Here is a 21,241-nt window from a genome sequence, read left to right on the forward strand (position 1 = left end):
GTATGATGGATAAGTATCTGCCTGTATTTCTCATTAACCATTACAACTCAACAATTAACACTTCTATTTCTAAAAGCTTTCCATATTTATAACATTTTTTTTTTTTACACCTGCCTTAAGCTTTTGCGCAGTACTGTATATCAGCAGAGAGTCCCTAATAAGGTTTGGTACTTATTTGAGGCAAGCAGGTGTTGCCCCAAAAGAGAGAATTTTCTAGTTCGTAATTGCTCCCATGTGCTTCAAGAGCAGCTTGAAGTCTGACTTGTGGGGAATACATGTCTAGGCCTGTCTGACTTACAGACAGGCCACCAGGCCAAACTGACATCTGAGAAGAACATTATGAACAGAGGTAGCCCATGTTCAAACAGACAGGCATGTATGAGCCAAGTAAGTTGCAATCTAGATATGAGCAGACAACAGAAGTAGTCTGGTGACTGAAAAAAAAAACAGTCCAACAAGCAAGCAGATACTAGGGTGGCTCTGTTCTATGAAGGAATAGACAGAGTTGGGTGAAAAAATAGCCAGGATGAATAAATAAATGTGTGTGCATTGATATGCTAAACATCCCTGTGCAGTCAGAATACTGTCACTTGAAGTTTAATTCACACGGAATGTCCAGCCCTGGCACATGAGGCTCTGGCATTTAAGGGCGATTGAAGGTAACAGTGCACGGTCCAGTTCAGCTGCTGGTAGCCTGTCAAACTCTTGGAGAAGCTGACAGAAGCAGATTCTTGTGATAGACTGAACTTCTGTGTTACTTTGAAGTATGGATGAAAAAAAGTGGGCAAAAAAGCCCTAACTGCTGTGAGGACTGAGTCCTTGAAAATCGTTGCATTTGAAATTATATATATATATATATATATCTTAATCAGTCTGCCCCAAATAATATTCAGTTATTACCGGAGTTAAACCCCTACGGTTGCTTATGTCTATGGACAACAGTGAGATCCCTGTAATACGAGTTTTGAAGCCCAAACTTGCTTTGGCAATTGGAAGGAGGTCCCACTTTGCCTGTTCAATTTTCAGCTGATGTTATACTATGAAACCTACAACAAAAAGAGTGGGAACACCAGTTTGCAGCAGCAGGAGGAGTGGGCAGGAACTGAACTGGATACCACACAACATAAGCAGCTTCACAACAAAACTGGTCATATATATACATATATATATATATATATATATATATATATATATAGATCAACTGTAAATAGAAAAGAAAAATAAATAACTGTAAAACTAGGAAATAAGACCACTCACCTGTCTTGTGACTCGATATACACATATAGATGGGGCTCAAAACACTTAGAAATGATGCCGTGAAAGGGATTCTCTGGTACTTTCGGTTTCTTTGGCTGCAAAGAATACATAGTGGCTTCAAAGTTTTTAGTCATGGATTCTTTATAATTATATTTATTTAGTGCATTAATTGTAATTCTTTAGACATTCCCCTGACCTGCTTATGACCAATTTGAAATCAATACTAAATAAGGCCTCCTAATATTTGGAGATTTAAAAGATTTCCTTTCAACTGTGCTGTATTTTTTTGTATATCCAGTTGCAGACTGTGGACACGCCCAAAAAATTGTCATCAGTGTACACAGGGCGTGTCTGGTACGTCCAGTCCTTCTACCCTGCTGCCGCGATCCCCCCTGTCTCAGTACACGGCAGTTCCGCTCTGATCACAGCTGCATTGCCAAACACACAGAGAAGGACATTGAACGGTAGTCTGGACTCTTCCAGTATCCAGACCCCCTGAGCAGAAAGTTTGCAAAGGACGCCTCCCTGTCCAATACAAGGGGAGGAAGGATTTGCCCAGCTGAAGTGCTAAAAAACGAAGCCACCATATTAGGGATGCTTTGACAGGTTTGAGTAAAAACCCCTGAAAATGTTCCAAAGTCGGAACCGGGACCATTACCCTTTAAAGTAAGAGGTCTTGCACCGCCCCAAAAAGAGCCTGTAAGCAGCCCGGGGATAGTCGCACGTTGGAAGTTAGAACCTTAAAGGAGGTTAGGAACGAAATCTTGTAGCCGGACCGAATGACCTCATAGACCCACCTGACTTGTATCAGGGGAGTCCACGGGTCCGGGAACCAGCCCAGACATCCCCCCACCCCAGAAACGAGTGAGGGCGTACTTTCATGCTGAAGGGGCCCTGTCCCCTGGAGAAGCCTGGAGAAACCCGCTCTTGACTTGCCTAACCAAATTCGCTTGGATTTACCAGAAGAGGCCTGGAAGAGCTCTGACCCCTTGTCAGTCAACCCTGAGGGACGAAAAAACTTCTTATGAGCCGAGGAGGCCCCACGTCTACGATGAGGGTCCTTGCCCTTAGTAGCCTGCCGAAGAAAGGTGTTCTCCCCCCCTGTGAGATCTTTAATGATCTCATCCAGGGTAGCACCAAACAGGCGATCTCCTTGAAAGGGAAGATCAGTCAAGGCCTTTTTTTAGAAGTCTGGTCCGCAGACCAGTATTTGAGCCAAAAGACACACCGAAGACCACGGCCTAAACAGAGAGCCAAGCCACTAGGGGAGCCGCATCAAAAAAGACATCACAGATAAACTGCAGCCACTGGACTAGCTGGTTCCCCAGCTCAGCAAAGGCAGGGGGGGAGCTGTTCTCCCTCTAGGTCACGGCGTAAAAGCTTAGCCCACTCGGGCAGAGTCTGCGACACCAGGGCAGTGGTGAAGATCGGCCTCAGTGCCAAACCAGCCAGGGTGTACATATTGTGGGCCACAGCCTCCGCCTTCCTGTCAGCCAGTTCCTTAAAGGCCGGGGACTCTTCAACCGGAATCATGGTTCCCTTGTTCAATCTGGAAACCAGAGGGTCCACCACTGGTGGACCAGTCCACTTCTTAAGAAGGGACTCTTCATAGGGGTGTCGCCTAGCAAAATCGCTTAGGGACCCAAGGGGGCGCTTTGGTCGTCCCCACTATTTAGTGACAATTCTGTCAAAATAGGAAGGGAAAGGGAACACCTTTTCCTCTCTGGGTGGCTTGTGAATGCCAAAAAGGGAACCTTCACCTCCACCGCAGCTTCAGCTACGTCCTCCATCTTCAAGGTCTCACACACAGCTACAATCAGTGTGTCCATCAGCGTCTTTTCATACGCGGTGGCTAAAGTGGAGGAATCCTCCTCACTATCTGAGGATTCAGGGCATGTGGTCGCAGACCCAGCAGGATGACCCACATCCGCAGTGGACGAATCAGATTCTGGCTCTGATGAGAAAGATGAGGCAGGGGAAGGTGGGGGAATGCTTTTGGCCAGCCTGTCGCCCAGAAGCCACCTCCACCTGGGACACCAAGGACTCCAGGACAGCCGTTAGTGCATTGATGGATGGATGGGACCCAGAGGTCCCCGCAGCCTCAAAGAGGGAATCCGGTGCAGGGAAGTGCTCCAAAGACTCCATGAGTAACCAGGGGCACCCCCACAAAAAAGTGTAAAAGACTGCTAAGGGACGACCCCCTCCGCTCTGGCAGCCCACCCGTTTGCCAGTCACAGAGCACCAATCGATCCCCAGGAGAGAGGGAGAGGATCCCACCAGGTTCACCAACACACAGAAACCAGGCACCGCAGCTACCAGGAGAATCTGCACTGTACGAACGGCGATCAGGAAACAAAAAGATCCAGGAGTCAGCACCAGGGGATGAGGAGGGGCTCCCACCACTAAAATCACCGCCCAGAGGGCTTCACTGTCATGGTCCCTGGTATTTCCAATGGCAAATCACTGAAAAATGGCTGACAGACTTAAACATGGCTGCCGTGCATTGGGCACACACAGTCTAAAAGAAAATGGCACCACGAGGCTCCTAGGGACTGGTCGCTGGCAGCCCACCCTCCTGGCCCCATCGCCAGCACAGCACAGCACCTCGCCCTCATTGCCAGCACAGCTCCCTGCCCCCACCTTAGGTGCACCAGGCCACCCACAGCCCCAGCGTCAGTGGAGGGGGGGGCGAGATGGCCCACAGAGATATGTCGCGGCCAACCTAAGCCAGAGCAGAGGCCTGCGCGCGGCGGCCATACTAGACTGGGGTGACCACTGGATCGTCGCCCAGTCTGGCAGTTGATTGTAGATCTCACAGGAAAAAATTATATCTAGAAAGAAAAAAATTGCCAGGACCAGATATCCCAGCACGGAACTAGGTCCTTACTCCTGACTAGGCAGAAAAAAAACTGAGTACCTATAGCAGAGAGAGGGAGTATACCCCCTGGGACTGCCCATAGGCGTAGCCAGACTTTTTTTTCTGCCTAGTGTCCTACTCCTGTAGGGGGTACTATAACTCAATGGTTAAGAAGATCAGGAGCTGTGTCCATCAATGAACGAAAGAGAAAATCAATATACAGTATATCACAAAAATTAGTACACCCCTCACATTTTTTGTAAATATTTTATTATATCTTTTCATGTGAAAACACTGAAGAAATTACACTTTGCTACAATGTAAAGTAGTTAGTGTACAGCTTGTATAACAGTGCAAATGTGCTGTTTCCTCAAAATAACTAAACACACAGCCATTAATGTCTAAACTGCTGGCAAACAAAAGTGAGTACACCCCTAACTGAAATTGGGCCCAAACTGTCAATATTTTTTGTGGCCACCATTATTTTATAGCACTGCCTTAACCCTCTTGGGCATGGAGTTCACCAGAGCTTCACAGGTTGCCACTGGAGTCCTCTTCCACTGCTCCATAAAGACATCACGGAGCTGGTGGATGTTAAAGACCTTGCGCTCCTCCACCTTCCATTTGAGGATGCCTCACAGATGCTCAATAGGGTTTAGGTCTGGAAACATGCATCACCCTTACCCTCAGTTTCTTTAGCAAGGCAGTGGTCGTCTTGGAGGTGTGTTTGTTCTCATATAGGAATACTGCCCTGCGGCCCAGTCTCCCAAGGGAGGGGATCATGCTCTGCTTCAGTATGTCACAGTACATGTTGACATTCATGGTTCCCTCAATGAACTGTAGCTCTCCAGTGTTGGCAGTACTCATGCAGCCCCAGACCCTGACACTCCCACCCCCTTGCTTCACTGTAGGCAAGACACACTTGTCTTTGTACTCGTCCCCTGGTTGCCGCGACACACGCTTGACACATCTGAACCAAATAAGTTCATCATGGTCTCATCAGACCACAGGACATGGTTCCAGTAATCCATGTCATTAGTCTGCTTGTCTTCAGCAAACTGTTTGCGGTCTTTCATTTGCATCATCTTCAGAAGAGGCTTCCTTCTTGGACGACAGCCATGCAGACCAATTTGATGCAGTGTGCGGCGTATGGTCTGAGCACTGACAGGCTGAACCCCCACCCTTCAACCTCTGCAGCAATGCTGGCAGCACTCATACGCCTATTTCCCAAAGACAACCTCTGAATAGGACGCTGAGCACGTGCACTCAACTTCTTTGGTCCACCATGGCGAGGCCTGTTCCGAGTGGAACCTGTCCTGTTAAACCGCTGCATGGTTTTGGCAACTGTGCTGCAGCTCAGTTCCAGGGTCTTGGCAGTCTTCTTATAGCCTAGGCCATCTTTATGTAGAGCAACAATTCTTTTTTCAGATCCTCACAGAGTGCCTTGTTGAACTTCCAGTGACCAGTATGAGAGAGTGAGAGCAATAACATCAAACTTAACACACCTGCTCCCTATTCACACCTGAGACTTTGTAACACTAACGAGTCACATGACACGGAGGAGGGAAAATGGCTAATTGGGCCCAATTTGGACATTTTCAGTTAGGGGTGTACTCACTTTTGTTGCCAGCGATTTAGACATTAATGGCTGTGTTGAGTTATTTTGAGGGGACAGCATATTTACACTGTTACACAAAGTGTCATTTTTACAGTGTTGTCACATGAAAAGATATAATAAAATATTTACAAAAATTAGGGGTGTACTCACTTTTGTCACATACTATATATATATATATATATATATATATATATATATATATATATACATACACACACACATATATATATATATATATATACATAGTGTATGTGTATATATATATTTGGACACGGGCACAATTTTAGCTTTCTTCAGGTATTTACCAAAACATATTCAAGCTATAGTTATATAATGGATATGGGCTGAAGGTGCATACTCTGTTTTAATTTGACATCCAAATCGGAGTTTAGGAATTACACCTCTTAAGAATAGCCACCCCCTTTTTCAAGGGATCAAAAGTAATTGGACAATTGAATCAAAAGCGGTTTCATGGCCAGGTTTGGGCTACTCCATTATTTCTTCCTCAATTAAGCAAGTAAAGGTTCTGGAGTTAATTGTAAGTGGCCAAATCAACATTTTGGTACATTGTGAGGAAGGAAAAATGCACTGGTGAGTTCAGCAACATAAAAAAGCCTGGACGTACATGGAAGACAACAGTAGTGGATGATCGCAGGATCCTCTCTATGGTAATTAAAAACCTATTCACAACATCCAGACAAGTGAAGGACACTCTCCAGGAGGTGGGAGTATCATTGTTAAAGTCTACAATCAAGAGAATACTTCATGAGTGAAAATACAAATGGTTCACCACAAGGTGCAAACCATTGATAAGCCTGAAGAATATAAATCCAGATTAGACTTTGCCATAAAACATCTAAAAAAGTCAGACCAGTTCTGGAAAAGCATTCTTTGGACAGATGAAACTAAAATTAATCTGTACCAGAATGACAGGAAGAAAAAAGTGTGGAGAAGGCTTGGAACAGCTCATGATCCAAAGCACACAACTTCATCTGTAAAACATGGTGGAGGCAATTTTGATGGCATGGGCATGCATGGATTCCAGTGGCACTGGGTCATTGTTGTTTATTGATGATGTGACAGAAGACAGAAGCAGCCAGATTAATTCTGCAGTGTTTAAAGATATACTGACAGCCCAGATTCAGCCAAATGCAGCAAAGTGGATTGGACGGCGCTTCACAGTACAGATAGACAATGATCCAAAACACACCGCAAAAGTAACCCAAGGAGCTTTTGGGGGAAAATAATTTTCTGCAATGGCCGAGTCAATCACCTGATCTCAACCCAATTGAGCATGCATTTCACTTGCTGAAGGCAAAACTAAAGGCAGAAAGACCCACACACAAATAACAACTGAAGACAGCTGCAGTTGGAGCCCGACAAAGCATTAGAAAGAAGGAAACCCAGTCTTTGGTAATGTCCATGGGTTCTAGACTTCAGGCAGTCATTGCCAGTAAAGGATTCACAACAAAATATTAAAAATGAACATTTTATTTATGATGATATTCATTTGTCCAATTACATTTGAGACCCTGAAAATGGGAGGACTGTGTATAAAAATGGTTGCAGTTCCTAAAAATTGTACTTGATATTTATGTTCAACCCCTTGAATTAAAGCTGAATGTCTGCACTTCAAATTAATTTGGATTGTTTTGTTTGAATTTTATTCTGGTGACATACAGAGCCAAAAGTATGAAAATGGTGCATGTGTTTAAATACATATGGACCCAAGTGTGTGTGTGTATATATATATATATATATATATATATATATACACACACATACATACATACATACATACATACATACATACACACACACACACACACACTAGTGTGGAGCTGACTTTTTTTTATTCTTGCAGTCAACTAAATACAGTAAAACCTTGGATTGCGAGCATAATTAGTTCCGGAAACATGCTTGCAATCCAAAGCACTCTTATATCAAAGCAAATTTCCCCAAAAGAAATAATGGAAACTCAGATGATTCGTTCCACAACCATCATAAGTCCTTCAGTTTATAGTCCATATAAAAAGATTATAGCATTGCGATAGGTTGTGTAACCATAAAATGTCCATCCACAAATGGCGCCTCCACAAGGGGATTAGAAGCAAAATCCAGCAGGAGCTACAGAGTATCAAAGAGAAGAGAGGCGCCTCTAAGTGTAGCAATATGGTTACATTTAATGAAGGTACAACATTTAGCAACTCACATGGTTGATGAATAAAACAGGCACATCTAAGTATGCAGGCATCCGGGGTAAAGCTGTCCACATACACCATCTTCTGCACCGCCGGCTGCCAGTCTGTAATACTGACCGGGAAGACCACCCTGGAGTAAAGCGATCTGATAGTGAGGGGCAGCATGGAAGGGATGACGTAGATGGCGGTGCGGAGGATGGTCTAAGTGGACAGCTTTACCCCTGATGCCTGCATCCTTAGATGTGCCTGTTCCAATCATCAACCATGCGAGTTGCTAAATGTTGTACCTTCATTCAATTTAACCATATTGCTACACTTAGAGGTGCCTCTCTTCTCTTTTATACTCAGCTGTGACTTGAGGCTACTTGTATATCAAGACATCGCTTGTATATCAAGTCAAAATTTGTTTGAAAATTGTGCTGGTCTTGCAAAGCGCTCTTAAACCAAGTTACTCTCAAACCAAGGTTTTACTGTATTTGTATTCATCACATTATGTTTGTTCATCGATGACTAAAAGGGACTGTGATTGACTCCATTGCCAGTGTTACTATATTTGCCATGACCCACCAATATGCTGGCCATCATGATGAACATCTAGTTTAAAAGAATGCAAGAACAAGTGATTATTTTACGTAAGTGGATTTAAGAAACAGCACAGAAGCTGGTGTATGTCAAATTTTAAAGTTAAATTAAACAATGAACAAATCCAAATTACTTACCTTCTCAAGGTCACCATCTCTTTCAAGAGCTGACTCATCTATGTTGTCATCATCTAGGAAGGGATTGGTAGAAACTGGAGCTTGGGGCTCTGGCTTTTTCTTTAAGCAGAAAAAAAAAAAGATATATATGATTTTTAAGCCGTCTTGACCTGTCCAAAGTCTTCTTTTAAGATAATCGATTCAATATGCAATGTTTGAGAATAAGGTAGGAATACTGTATCTGGACACAATAATCCAATATTGTGTTGTGCTACAGTTCCACACAGGTATTGCAGATTTTCTTCTTAGGGGCTTGAACGCAATTTAATAATGATCCTAGATCTAAACAGACACCTCATACACATGCTGACTAAGGTTATACTGAATTCTTCCCTGGTGCCAAACTTGCTAGCCTTACTGTGTGGCCCTTCGGGCTTCAGCAGATAGGGGTCTGTTTTGGTGGTTACTTTAAGTGTACATGAGGGAAAATGTGTGTTTAGTTTTGGATAGTATAAGGAGGTTGGAGCCTTTGTGAGATCAAGGTAAACAATATTAAAAGTGAGGAGAAATCACGTGGCATGCTTGCACACTCCAATATTATGAAAATCCTCTTCTCCACCATCCATTCAACAATGGCCCCACTATGTTGAAGAAATGAAGTTAGTAGAGGACCGGACTAGTTCCGCACATAAATTCTATGTTTTGAGTCACATGGTTTACTAGTTAGGAATACAAACAGCTTTGCACCAGTCCCACCCCATTTAACCCTAAACGGATACCCTCTCCATTACATACCAAGTAACCAACACTCCCATCTTTCTGGGTAATTTACAGAGCTAAACACCCTTCCCTCCTCCCCCTTGCTCTTTCTCACCCCACCTTAAATTATTCCCTGTTCCTTTTTTCTCCCTTTCCTTTATTTACTTTTCTTTCTTTCCCCAGGCTGGGGATTCTGGCTCCCCCTGTCTGGCATGAGCCCCTTCTTCTAAACCCCCAAGTTCATTTCGCACCTCTCTCCCATATCATAGCCGCCCCCCAGTAAGTCTGATGTTACTCCCCTTCCCACAAAAGACCCAGCATTATCCCCCTTCACCATTCAGTAGAAGTTCCCATTTCCCACTCCCATCTATTTTTTATCAAAATAATGTAAAACAAAAATGTTTGACATCAGGAGACATCTTGGATAATCAGGCATTTGCCTCAGTGGTCTACCCTCTATCTAGGAGGATACAGTGGCTTAGCTTGGCTCACATTCCTACCACTGCTGATTTTGCTCAGATTGCCACTAAATTGTCTCTATACCATGAGGATTGTTACTGTCAAGTAGAGCTGCATCATTTTGGATAAAATTAAAATTTTCTTTGCTTAGGCTAAAGATCACGATTCTGAAGAACTTTATTTTAAAGATTTACAAACCCTGAACGTTAGGTTATCAAACAAGATGGCAATAAAATAAGACATACAGTAATACTCTTTGCTTCAATTAAATTTAAAGAAATGTAATGAAAAATATTGTAATGTGTAAAGAAATAAAAAATGTATCATTAAGTTATATTCGGGTCTTAGGGTCCTACCGCAACTTTTCTGTTTACACTTCAGCTGTCAGCAATGGAACAAAAGCATTGAAAAGTTCATTTTACAAATGAAATAAATGTTACACAATGTAATATTTCCTGATATTCTATTATTTTTTAAAATAAAAAATGCATAAAAAAAGTGAGGCAAAAGCCATCATTTGGGCTGTCATAGCAGGAGGTGAAGGGAAATCTTCGAGTGGAGACACGTCTTGGTAAAAGCTGTATTAGTGGAGTTTTTCCTCTTACTTCCTATCATGTCTCTGAGTATAGTAGTTCATAGTTTAGCTTATTTCCTGCATGTTATCTTACTCTACTCTGTCCAGTTTATCAGTTTTCTGTATTCTTTCTATTTTCCCTCTAGTCTTTTATAATGGATCCTAATAAAAGGAAAATATCAAATGTGGCAGTCATTTTTAAAAGGGCTGTAGAGAGCACAGAAGTAAAGGCATTCATTTGTAAATGGACTTTAATAGTAGCGATTACCAGCAGACTCATGTACAGTAATGTGTCTCCAAACTAGATCTGTCTCCTGAAGCATGTCCCCATGTCTCCAAGAAGTCATATGTACAGTCTCTGGCCATCTCCTGTTGTACAGCATGTCTTCAGTCATTGACAGCTTTCTGTTGCATTACATTTACTGAATATTATGTGATTCTTTGGTGATATCAAGGGCTTCACTCCAAGGCCCCCCTCTTTCAAGTACGTTTACTGCCACTGGTACATAGTTTGTTTTTTTTTCTAATCACAAATATTTGTATTTGTTATACAGTATTAAAGTGTCACTAAATCTACATCATAAAAAAAAAAAACTATCAATACATGGTGTAATACATGCTGTTAATACTCACTATGGGATTAGTTTTCCATATTCTGCAAACAACCTAGTTGATCCTGCTGTTCTTTGATTCCCCCTTTTGTCCAAGTCCCCAATTCAACTAGGGATTTTGCAGAACAGTAATGGCAGCTCTACACATGCTCAGTTTTCAATGAGTTTCTATAGTAAACATTTCCTTTCTATCACTTCTGAGCAGCCCATGTGACTATAGAGTCACACATTTGGGTGTATACACAGTGGTAAATGACAGCCCACTCCCTCCCTCCTCCTCTATGCCCACTAACCAGCTAAACACAATGGGGGAAGGATAATACATGTCGAATAATGGTGGCTTCACCTCCCTTTTATTCTAAGACACAGGCTTGAGGGGTGTGACACAACCTGTAAATGGCAGAAATCCACCCACACTATGATAGATTTGATTGCAAACATATACTTGTATGCCAATTTAAAACCGTTTATTGATATTCTTTATTTTTAATCTATATTCCAAAGGCTGTCTTTTTTTTTGAACATGTAACCAGCAGCAGAGGACTAGAAGGTCTGGGTCATGTGACAGCTGTAGATTAATTAGGAAAAAGGTACTCAGATTGTTTTTTTTTTTTTAATTAAAATAATCACATTGCCATCATCCACATACAGAAATAGAAGGAACAATGTAAAGTCAACTGTAAGTTTAGTATCACTTTAAGAAAAAGTTTGGCTATAGTCTTTGTAGATTCATATTTTTAAACTTCTGCGTGATGTTGGCTTCAGATAAGTGTTCACTGTCCTACTTTGCGCTTGCTCGGGCACTGACAAAATGTCCTTGTATGCACCGTGAACTTCTAGTCTGCTCTTTACTATCATATTTAATTTTGAGCATAGTTTTTAGGAAAAAAATACTAGGAAGGCAGGATTATACAGCTGTTGTTTCTCATATGGGAGATGTATGAAATCCACACCACACTAAGTCAGCTTTTACTGATGCTTTAGTACAGTTTTCAGCATTGCATGTTTTACAAAAGTGTTATTAACCAACAACAACCATTTAAAATTCATTAGTAGTGATAAAATGAAAATATTTTAATACAATGACATAGATTTAATAAACCACAAACTTTCCATGAAGCAAGATCCTCCAAAGTTGAGCAGTGGATAACATGCTGGTTAAGCAATGTTGGAGATCTATCAAGTAACTGGTTGTTGCATATTGCTTTATGGCATGATTGACTGCTACTGCCATCACATTCGTCAATGCAACTGCAATCCACAAAGCACAACCATGCACACATTACATTATCCATAAAATTCCCCAGTGTCCTCCCTAGCCCCTTAAAAAAAAAGACCACTTTAAAGCGGAGTTCCACCCTAAAATTATACTTACCCCCATCTTCTTGCTCCGAGTCACCTGAAAAACATATGGATAATCGCATTTTTTTTTTCTTTTTTACTAACCTTGTTTAGAAGAAAATATACTCACCTTACTTCCTCCCCTCGGCGGCCATGACGATTCGTCACTTCCTGGCCTGCAATGATTCCTGGGAGCTAAACGTCATCGCTCCCAGGAATCAATGCCCCTGCACCGGCCCCGACGTCAGTTCCGATGCAGGCGCCATCATACCTTGCTAAACAGCTTCTGGGCATGCCCAGAAGCTGTGCAGGGATGACGTTGCGGCACCGGAAGTGACGGCGGGGCCGGTGCAGTGCATCATGAGACCGAAGAAGATGGAAGAGGACACAGAAGAGGATCACGCTGGCTTCAAGCTGCCCACACCTGAGATGGCAGCGCTGGACAATACATTTTCAAGGTAAGTATTTATTCTAGGAGAAAATTGTCTGAAATCCAAACTTGGGTGTGACCGCTCTAGGTGAGGCAGTATCAGGTGCTGGTCGGATCAGTCATCCGGTAACTAGATTTGTTGAGGAAAAAGTGACTGCACTCCGAGGTTGAAATCAAAAGGGAGTGATTTATTCTACATCAAACAAACATCAAAAAATCAAACTGAGACATGGCACAAAAAAGGTAAACGCGTTTCACGACTAAGAATGTCGCTTACTCATTACCAAGTCAAGTCACGACTAAGAATGTTGCTTACGCATTACCAAGTCAAATCAAGTATTTCTTCTAAAAAGGTAAGTGCAACCCGGGACAGATCAGAGGCTAGCCATTGTGGAATGCACTAGCCCTGACTGTTCGGGGGTATTTTTATTAAGAAAAACTTTCCCAGGGTGGAACTCCGCTTTAGGTGTCTTGTACTTGCCTGTACAGCAGTACAAAGTCTGGGAGAGGATGGGTAATACATGGGGCTAATCAAGTCTCCTGATTTTACATATGCTGTCAAGGCAAAGACCGATTGAGAGAGCAAAGAGAACACCTCAACAGCCTATTGCTGCTCTTTCACTGTCCAATCACAGACTGGGAACAAGGATGTAACCCTGGTTGTGTTGCTTAACTGCTAGAGAGTAATGTCAGTTCACCTGGCTGGCTGTGCTGTTTGGCACAGGGGAGTAAATCTCAAGACTGAATGGACAGAAATAAAGTGCCTTTGGCAGGTGAGACAGCCCTCATATAGTTACATAGTTACATAGTTACATAGTAGGTGAGGTTGAATAAAGACAATAGTCCATCCAGTTCAACCTGTGTAGGCATGTGTGGCTGTAATCATCTCCCATACCCCTGAATGTTCTGATCCTTGAGATGTAAGTCTAAGAGTCTTTTGAAAGCCACCATACTACCCGCAGAAACCACCTCTTGTGGTAGAGAATTCCACAATCTTGTTGCCCTAACAGTAAAGAACCCCCCGCGTTGCCTGAGGTTAAAACGCTTCTCCTCTAATCGCATTGTATGCCCTCGAGTCCTCATGCAATCCCTTCGAATGAACAGCTTTTTTTCTAAGCTGGGATCCCCATTAAGATATTTATAAATTGCTATCATGTCCCCCCTCAGACGTCTCTTCTCCAGGGAGAATAAATCGAGCGATTGTAGACGCTCTTCATAGTCAAGGTCCTCCAATCCCCTAATTAGTTTAGTTGCCCTTCTCTGGACTCTCTCCAGCTCCAACACATCCCTCCTGAGGACTGGCGACCAGAACTGGACGGAATACTCCAGATGCGGTCGGACCAGAGTTTTATAAAGTGGAAGGATTATAGTCTTATCTCTGGAATGCATCCCTTTCTTTATGCATGCTAATATTCTGTTGGCTTTGGAAGCTGCCGCTTGACATTGCATGCTGTTTCCTAATCTATCATCAACCAATACTCCCAGATCCTTCTCCATTTTTGATTCCCCCAAGGGCTCCCCTCCTAACGTGTATTGTGATTTTATGTTTTTAGTCCCCAAGTGCAAAACCTTACACTTCTCCACGTTAAACCTCATTTGCCATGTCGTTGCCCACTCTGTTATTTTGTCCAGGTCATTCTGCAGGATATCTGCTTCATGTTGTGAAGTTATTGCCCTGCCCAATTTTGTGTCATCTGCAAAAACTGATATCGAACTACTGATCCCGACCTCAATGTTGTTTATGAATAAATTGAACAAGGTTGGTCCCAGGACTGAGCCTTGGGGGACCCCGCTTACCACCTCAGACCAGTCTGAGTATGCGCTGTTTATTACTACCCTTTGGACCCGCCTTTTTAGCCAGTTCCGTATCCAAGAGCAAACCCTGCTATCGATACCTGCAGACCTTATTTTATAAATTAAGCGCTTGTGGGGAACTGTATCAAACGCCTTAGCGAAATCCAAGTACACCACATCCACTGGTCTCCCCCTATCTAGCTCACAGCTCACCTCCTCGTAGAATGTAAGGAGATTGGTTTGACAAGAACGCCCATTTGTAAACCCGTGCTGATTACTGCTGATGATGTTGTTGTCCTTAGCAAACTCTACAATATAGTCCCTTATCATCCCCTCCAGAAGTTTACATACTACTGATGTCAAACTGACAGGCCTATAATTTCCCGGGATATGCCTCTGGCCCTTTTTGAATATTGGAATCACGTTAGCTTTCTTCCAATCCCCTGGTACATCTCCTGTCCTAATACTGTCAGCAAAGATCAGGAACAGTGGTCTCGATATAACTTTACTGAGTTCCTTGAGTACTCTCGGATGTATGCCATCCGGTCCTGGCGATTTGTTTGTGTTAAGTTTATCCAGCCTTTCCCTGATTTCCCCCTCTGTTAGCCATGGTGGCAAGTCCTGTTTTTTACTACTAACCATACAGTCATGGTCAGTGTACCCCTCCTTTTCCTGTGTAAAGACTGACGAGAAAAAAGCATTTAGCACGGTTGCTTTTTCAGTGTCCTCTGTAACCATCCTCCCATCATTGTTAATTATGTGTGCAATATGCTCTGCCTTAGTTTTTTTGCTGTTGATATATTTAAAGAATTTCTTTGGGTTTTTTTTACTATCCTCCGCTATTTGTCTCTCAAAGTTGATTTTAGCCATCTTGATTTCTTGTTTACTTTTCTTATTTGCCTCCTTGTATTGCTCGAAAGCCGATACTGTGCCCTCTGATTTATACTTCTTGAAGGCCAATTTTTTCCCCCTAATAAGTTTTATGACGCTACAGTTTAGCCAGCCAGGTTTGGCTTTGTCTCTTCTAAATTTATTTCCCATAGGAATGCACTGCAAGATGCCTTTGCCTAATATGTTCCTAAAGCATTCCCATTTTTCCTCTGTGGTCAGGGATCCCAGGGTTTGGTCCCAGTTTACCTTTTCCATCATTGAGTACAATTTTGGAAAGTTTGCCCTTCTGAAGTTTAGGGTTCTTATGTTCCCCACTTGTCTTGTTATGTTGTTATTTACACTAAATGTGATCATCCTGTGATCGCTAGAGCCCAGGTTGTCCTGGACTCCTACCTCCGAGATTATGTCTGGGTCATTAGTGAGCAATAGATCCAGGACTGCGTTTTCTCTGGTGGGGGAATCCACCAACTGTGACATGTAATTATCCAGTAAGGTTTCCGTGAATAGGCGGGCCTTCTGTGAGTGTGCAGTCCCCTCTTCCCAGTCAATGTCGGGGTAATTGAAGTCCCCCAATACGATGACTGATCCCAATTTTGCCACTTTACCCATTAGTGCTAAAAATTCCAGCTCTACCTCCTCCCCTTGGTTAGGTGGCCTATAGCAAACCCCCACAATTACTTTCCCCTTTTCTCCTTCCCTATGGAGTTCAACCCACACAGATTCTAAATCCATGCTCATCCCATCCGTAATGTCACTCCTTTCTGTCACCTTTATATTGTTCTTGACATAGAGACATACCCCTCCCCCTCTTTTTCCTACCCTGTCCTTCCGGTACACCGAATACCCTTGGATATTGGCCAGCCAGTCATGTGAGGGGTCGAACCAAGTCTCTGTTATTCCCACAAGGTCTATGTCCTCCTCATGTACTAACATTTCCAACTCATCCATTTTATTAGCTAGGCTCCTGGCATTAGCATATACCCCTCTTAGTTTTAAGGAAGGTATTTATATAGGTATTTATTGATTTGCCTTTATTTTATAACATGCCACTGGATCAGTACAACAGACAGGCAACTAGCATTTTTAGAAGGAAAAGTCAGCAGTGACAATCTTCATATGTTCTATGCACAGGGTTGCTTTAAACAATCATGATTTGGTAAAAAAAAAAAAAAATAATAATAATAATAATAATAATAATAATAAATATATATATATATTTATATATATATTTATATATATATATTTATATATTTATATATATATATATATATATATATATATATATATATATATATATATATAGAGAGAGAGAGAGAGAGAGAGAGAGAGAGAGAGAGAGAATAAAAAATAGACCTTGAATTTCACTACACACCATATAACATATATATTAAGAAGAACTTGATGACATTTTGGTTAAATATGACTGAATAGGTCTTGTTATTAAATAGGCATTCCTTTAATAAAAATTAATAGTCTGCCTTTTTTTAATAGAAGAATTGTGCTGCGTTTTGACCCTTTCTAATGTCCTTGGGTGAACCAACATTCTCTGCACTGAGATAATGAAAAGCACACGTGAATATATCGCATTCTGTAAATTAAAAGCGTATTTGTATGCTGAATAAAATACAACAATCATAATATGTAAACTGATGTCTTGCCAAAGACATTAAGTCAGTGTACTTATGGGTTACTTGTGCACTAGTTTATTAAAGAAGCCAGCTTATTAGAGCAAAATGATGACTGGGAACACAGAAACAAAGGTTCTCCACAATCCCATTTAGGTATTGTTGAACACTCTGTCCCATGCATTTAGGCCACTTTACCCAGAAGTCTGCAAGGTTCACCCTCTGAGGCTACTAGGAAAGGACAACTCTACTTTCTGACACACTGATACCCCAGCAGCTTTTGCAGGTTCTTTGACTTGCTTCAACACCAGCACATAGAATAAGACTTTCAAAAGCAGCAGACTGTCATTTACCACTATTATTCTGAATTTGAACATTTATATATGGAACTACAACTGCCAGCCTGATACAGAATTTCATCTGATGCAAAGTGATCATAGAAATTCAAAATAAAGAAGGATTTCAGATAACTATATATTAATTAGTTAAATCATTTGTATAATTGCTACGCATTCAGGCGGAAACAAAAATGTGTTTTTACTTAATGTAAAATCCATTTCTCTGATGTTCATTGACGGACACAGCTTGTGATTCTTCTTAACCATTGGGTTATACTTTCCCCTACAGGAGTAGGACACTAGGCAGGAAAAAGCTTGACTACGCCTATGGGCAGTCCCAAGGGGTATACACCCACTCTCAGCTGTAGGCACTCAGTTTTGTTACAAACAGTGTCAGAAGAAAGCCAACGCCACAGAGGGGTGGGTGCTGCGTCTGTCAATGAACATCAGAGAAATTGATTTTACGGTAAGTCAAAAATCCCATTTTAGTTTTTGTTCATTGCCGGACACAGCTTCTGATTCTTCTTAACTATTGGGACGTCCCAAAGTAGCGTTAAACATGAGGGGGTGGGAAAAACATCAGAAAAAAACTCCCAAGGCTAACCATAGCCAATCAGGTAACAGAGCTCTTCTTTAAAAAACTGGAGCTCACCTGAAAAACAATACACCCTCAAAGAGGACCACGTCTTTATAAACAGCAGCCTGCAAAACCTTGCAGCCAAAAGAAGCATCCGCAGATGCAAACACATCCACTTTATAAAATCTTTATGAAAGTGTGCACCGACAACCAGGTGGCCGCCTTGCAAACCTGTGTCACTGGCGCATGATGACGGAAAGCCCAGGAGGCACTAGGCATACTAATAGACAGGGAAAGGAGGAACCTTACCCTTGATGGAATAGGCCTGAGCCACAGTCTGTCTGATCCATCTGGAAAGGGTCACAGAGGAAGCGGAAAACCCTTTGTAAGGTCCGTCCGTGAGCACATAAGAATGACTACCTAAAAGACTCGTAAGCTGCCAGGTACACCCTAATTGCCCGGACCATATCCAAGGCATGAAAGGCAATTTTGTTCAGATGTTTAGACCTGGGACACAGAGAAAGCAACACAATGTCTTCAGTCACATGAAAGTCAGAGACCACCTTAGCAGGGGACGACGGACAGGGGCGAAGCACCACCTTATCCTTGTGAATCACTATAAGGTGAACAGGATAACACCGCCAGTTCCTACACCCTGCTTGCAGAGGTGAAAGCCACCAAAAAAAAAAAAAAAAAGGGGCCACCTTCTGGGACAGCGAAAGCAGGAAAAGCTCCCAAATTTTTTCAAAGGGAGGCTTCTGTGGAGCTGAAAGCACCAAATTAAGATCCCAGGGCGGCAACGGATCCTGCACTGAAGGAACCAAATGTCTGACACCCTGAAGAAAAATACACACCGAGGAGTGTGTGGCCAAAGGTTGTTGGAAAAAAACAACAAAGCCGATACCTGGCCCTTGATGGTACTCAAGGCTAATTGTTGTTCAACCCCCCATTGAAGGAAGTTTAGGATTCGATCCACCGAGAAGGAGCCAGGATGAACCCCAAAACACCACGCAATGTACGTCTTCCATGTACAACAGTAGATCTTCCTAGAAGTAGATTTCCTAGCTTTCAACAGTGTAGGAATCACTGACTCAGACAAGCCTCTATCCTTCAGCACCTGACGTTCAACAGCCAAGCCATCAAAGCCAGCGACTGTAAAGCAGATTTGAAGATTGGTCCTTGGGACAGCAGATCCTCCCTGAGAGGAAGTCCCCAAGGAGCATCGGCGACCAGCTGTACCAGATCGGTGTACCAAGATCGGTGAGGCCAGTCTGGAGCCACTAGAAAGACCGGAATCCTTTATGCCTGGATCCTGCACAGGAGTCGTGGCAGGAGTTTTAGAGGACTGGAACGAATCGGCAGCTCACCTAAGAATGCCAGCTACCTACCGAGCCACCAGGACACTTCTTATGCCCCCCTTGGTGATTGACATAGACCACGGCCGTGGCCTTGTCCAAATGAATTCATACCGGACACCCCAGAAGACAAATTGTCCAATGAGCCAGACAAGTCTGGTCACTCTGAGTTCCAGTACATTAATCGCCAGAGTCCAGACCCCCTGAGCACATCTGTGCTGAGGACGCCTCCCCACTCAGACAGGCTGGCATCGGTGGTGACAACAATCCAGTACAAGGGGGTTCTCCCTGTCAAAGCGCCGGAGAACGAAGCCACCTCTAGAGACCATGGATCAATGTCCCATTTCACCAGAATCTTTTTTGCAAAGATCTTGTGTGGAACTGTGCAAACAGACCGCCTCTAAGATGGACACCATCAGGCCCAGCACCCGCATGCAAGCCCGGAGGGATGACCGTCTGCTGAACAACAGAAGCTGAATTGTGTCCTGCAATGTCTGGAGTTCTTCCAGAGGAAGAAACACTCTGGCTGGGGCCGAGTCCAAAGCCAGACCCAGATAGTCCAGTTTTTGAGGACAGAACCAAAAGCAGACATCTTAAAGGCTCAGAATCAAAGCAAACAACCTCAGAGTTCGCAGAGTAATCTCCAGGTGTCCCATCAGAGCAGGATCCGGAAACCAGCGAAGCCATCCCCACACCCCAGATACGGGTGAGGGTGCCCCTTCATGCAGAGGCAGCCTTGTCCACAGGTATGGAAGAGCCTGCTCGTGGCTTGCCAGAACAGGTCCTCTTGGAACCTCCGGTGGAGGCCCTGACTTTTGATCCCTTGTCTTGATACCCTGAGGGACGAAAAAAACCTCTCATGAGCCAAGGAGAATGGCTCGTGTCTACGACGGGGCATCTTGCCCTTGGTAGCCGGCGGAAGAAGAGTACTCTTCCCCCCTGTGAGACCCTTAACAATGTCATCCAAGGAATCTCCATACAGGCGATCCCCTACAAAAGGGAAGATCAAAATAAAGCCTTCTTAGAAGTCTGGTCCACAGACCAGCATTTCAGCCAGATAATACTGCTGATACAGACAGCCTAGAAATCAAAGGAGCCACATCCAATGAAGCATCACAGATAAACTGTAGCCCCTGGATCAACTGATTCGCCAGCTCCGCAAGACAAGAGGAAGCGGTTTCACCTTCAGGTCCCAGAGTAAAAGTTTAGCCCGCTCGGTCAGAGTTTGTGACACCAGGGCAATAGTAAATACCGGCCTAAGTGCTGAACCAGCCACAGCGAACATATGGGCCTCCTATCAACTGGATCTGTAAAGGCTGGGAACCAGAATGAAGGTAGCTTTATTTAACCTAGAAACCGATGAGTCCGTTACAGGTGGGACCGTCCACCTTTAAGGCAGTTAATCCTCATAAGGATACCACAAGACAAAAACATTTAGGAACCACTTTGTTTTGGAGAACCCCACTGTTTTGTGACAATGTTGTCAAAGTAAGCGGAAAGGGGAACGCCCTTGCCGCTTTGGAGGGCCTGTGGGTGCCGAAAGGATCGGTCCTCCGACGCAACCTCCATTTTTTAAACTTTTACATTTTTCACGCACTGACACAAACAATGCATCCACCAGCGCCTTTTCATGCAAGGCTAAAGGAGCAGAGGAGTCATCCTCGCTATCTGAGCACTCAGGGTGAGTCGACGCAGACCCAACAAGGTGACTCGCGTCCGCAACAATTTCACGATCTGATGTAACAATCAGGGGAGGGCCGCCGACTGCGATCCCGCAAAGGGGACTCCTACCGAGGGCCCACCAACGGACCACCTACTGAACCCCACAAAAAGGGGACAGGGGGGGGTCGCCCTCT

At 43.4% G+C, this 21,241-nt stretch overlaps 1 protein-coding gene across 1 annotated transcript in view; it reads right to left on the reverse strand.

Moving 5' to 3' along the window:
• Positions 1-21,241, reverse strand: part of VPS53 (VPS53 subunit of GARP complex) — a 296,463-nt gene that overhangs the window by 138,894 nt on the left and 136,328 nt on the right. The window contains exons 12-13 of the mRNA XM_082246053.1: positions 8,653-8,751; positions 1,258-1,352 (exon numbers count right to left, since the gene is read on the reverse strand). Of these exons, the coding sequence (XP_082102179.1) occupies positions 1,258-1,352; positions 8,653-8,751 (194 nt within the window). The remainder of the gene's footprint in view (positions 1-1,257; positions 1,353-8,652; positions 8,752-21,241) is intronic.

Source organism: Pelophylax lessonae (assembly GCF_965119305.1).
Source record: "Pelophylax lessonae genome assembly, chromosome: 2".
NCBI classification, from domain to species: Eukaryota; Metazoa; Chordata; class Amphibia; order Anura; family Ranidae; genus Pelophylax; species Pelophylax lessonae.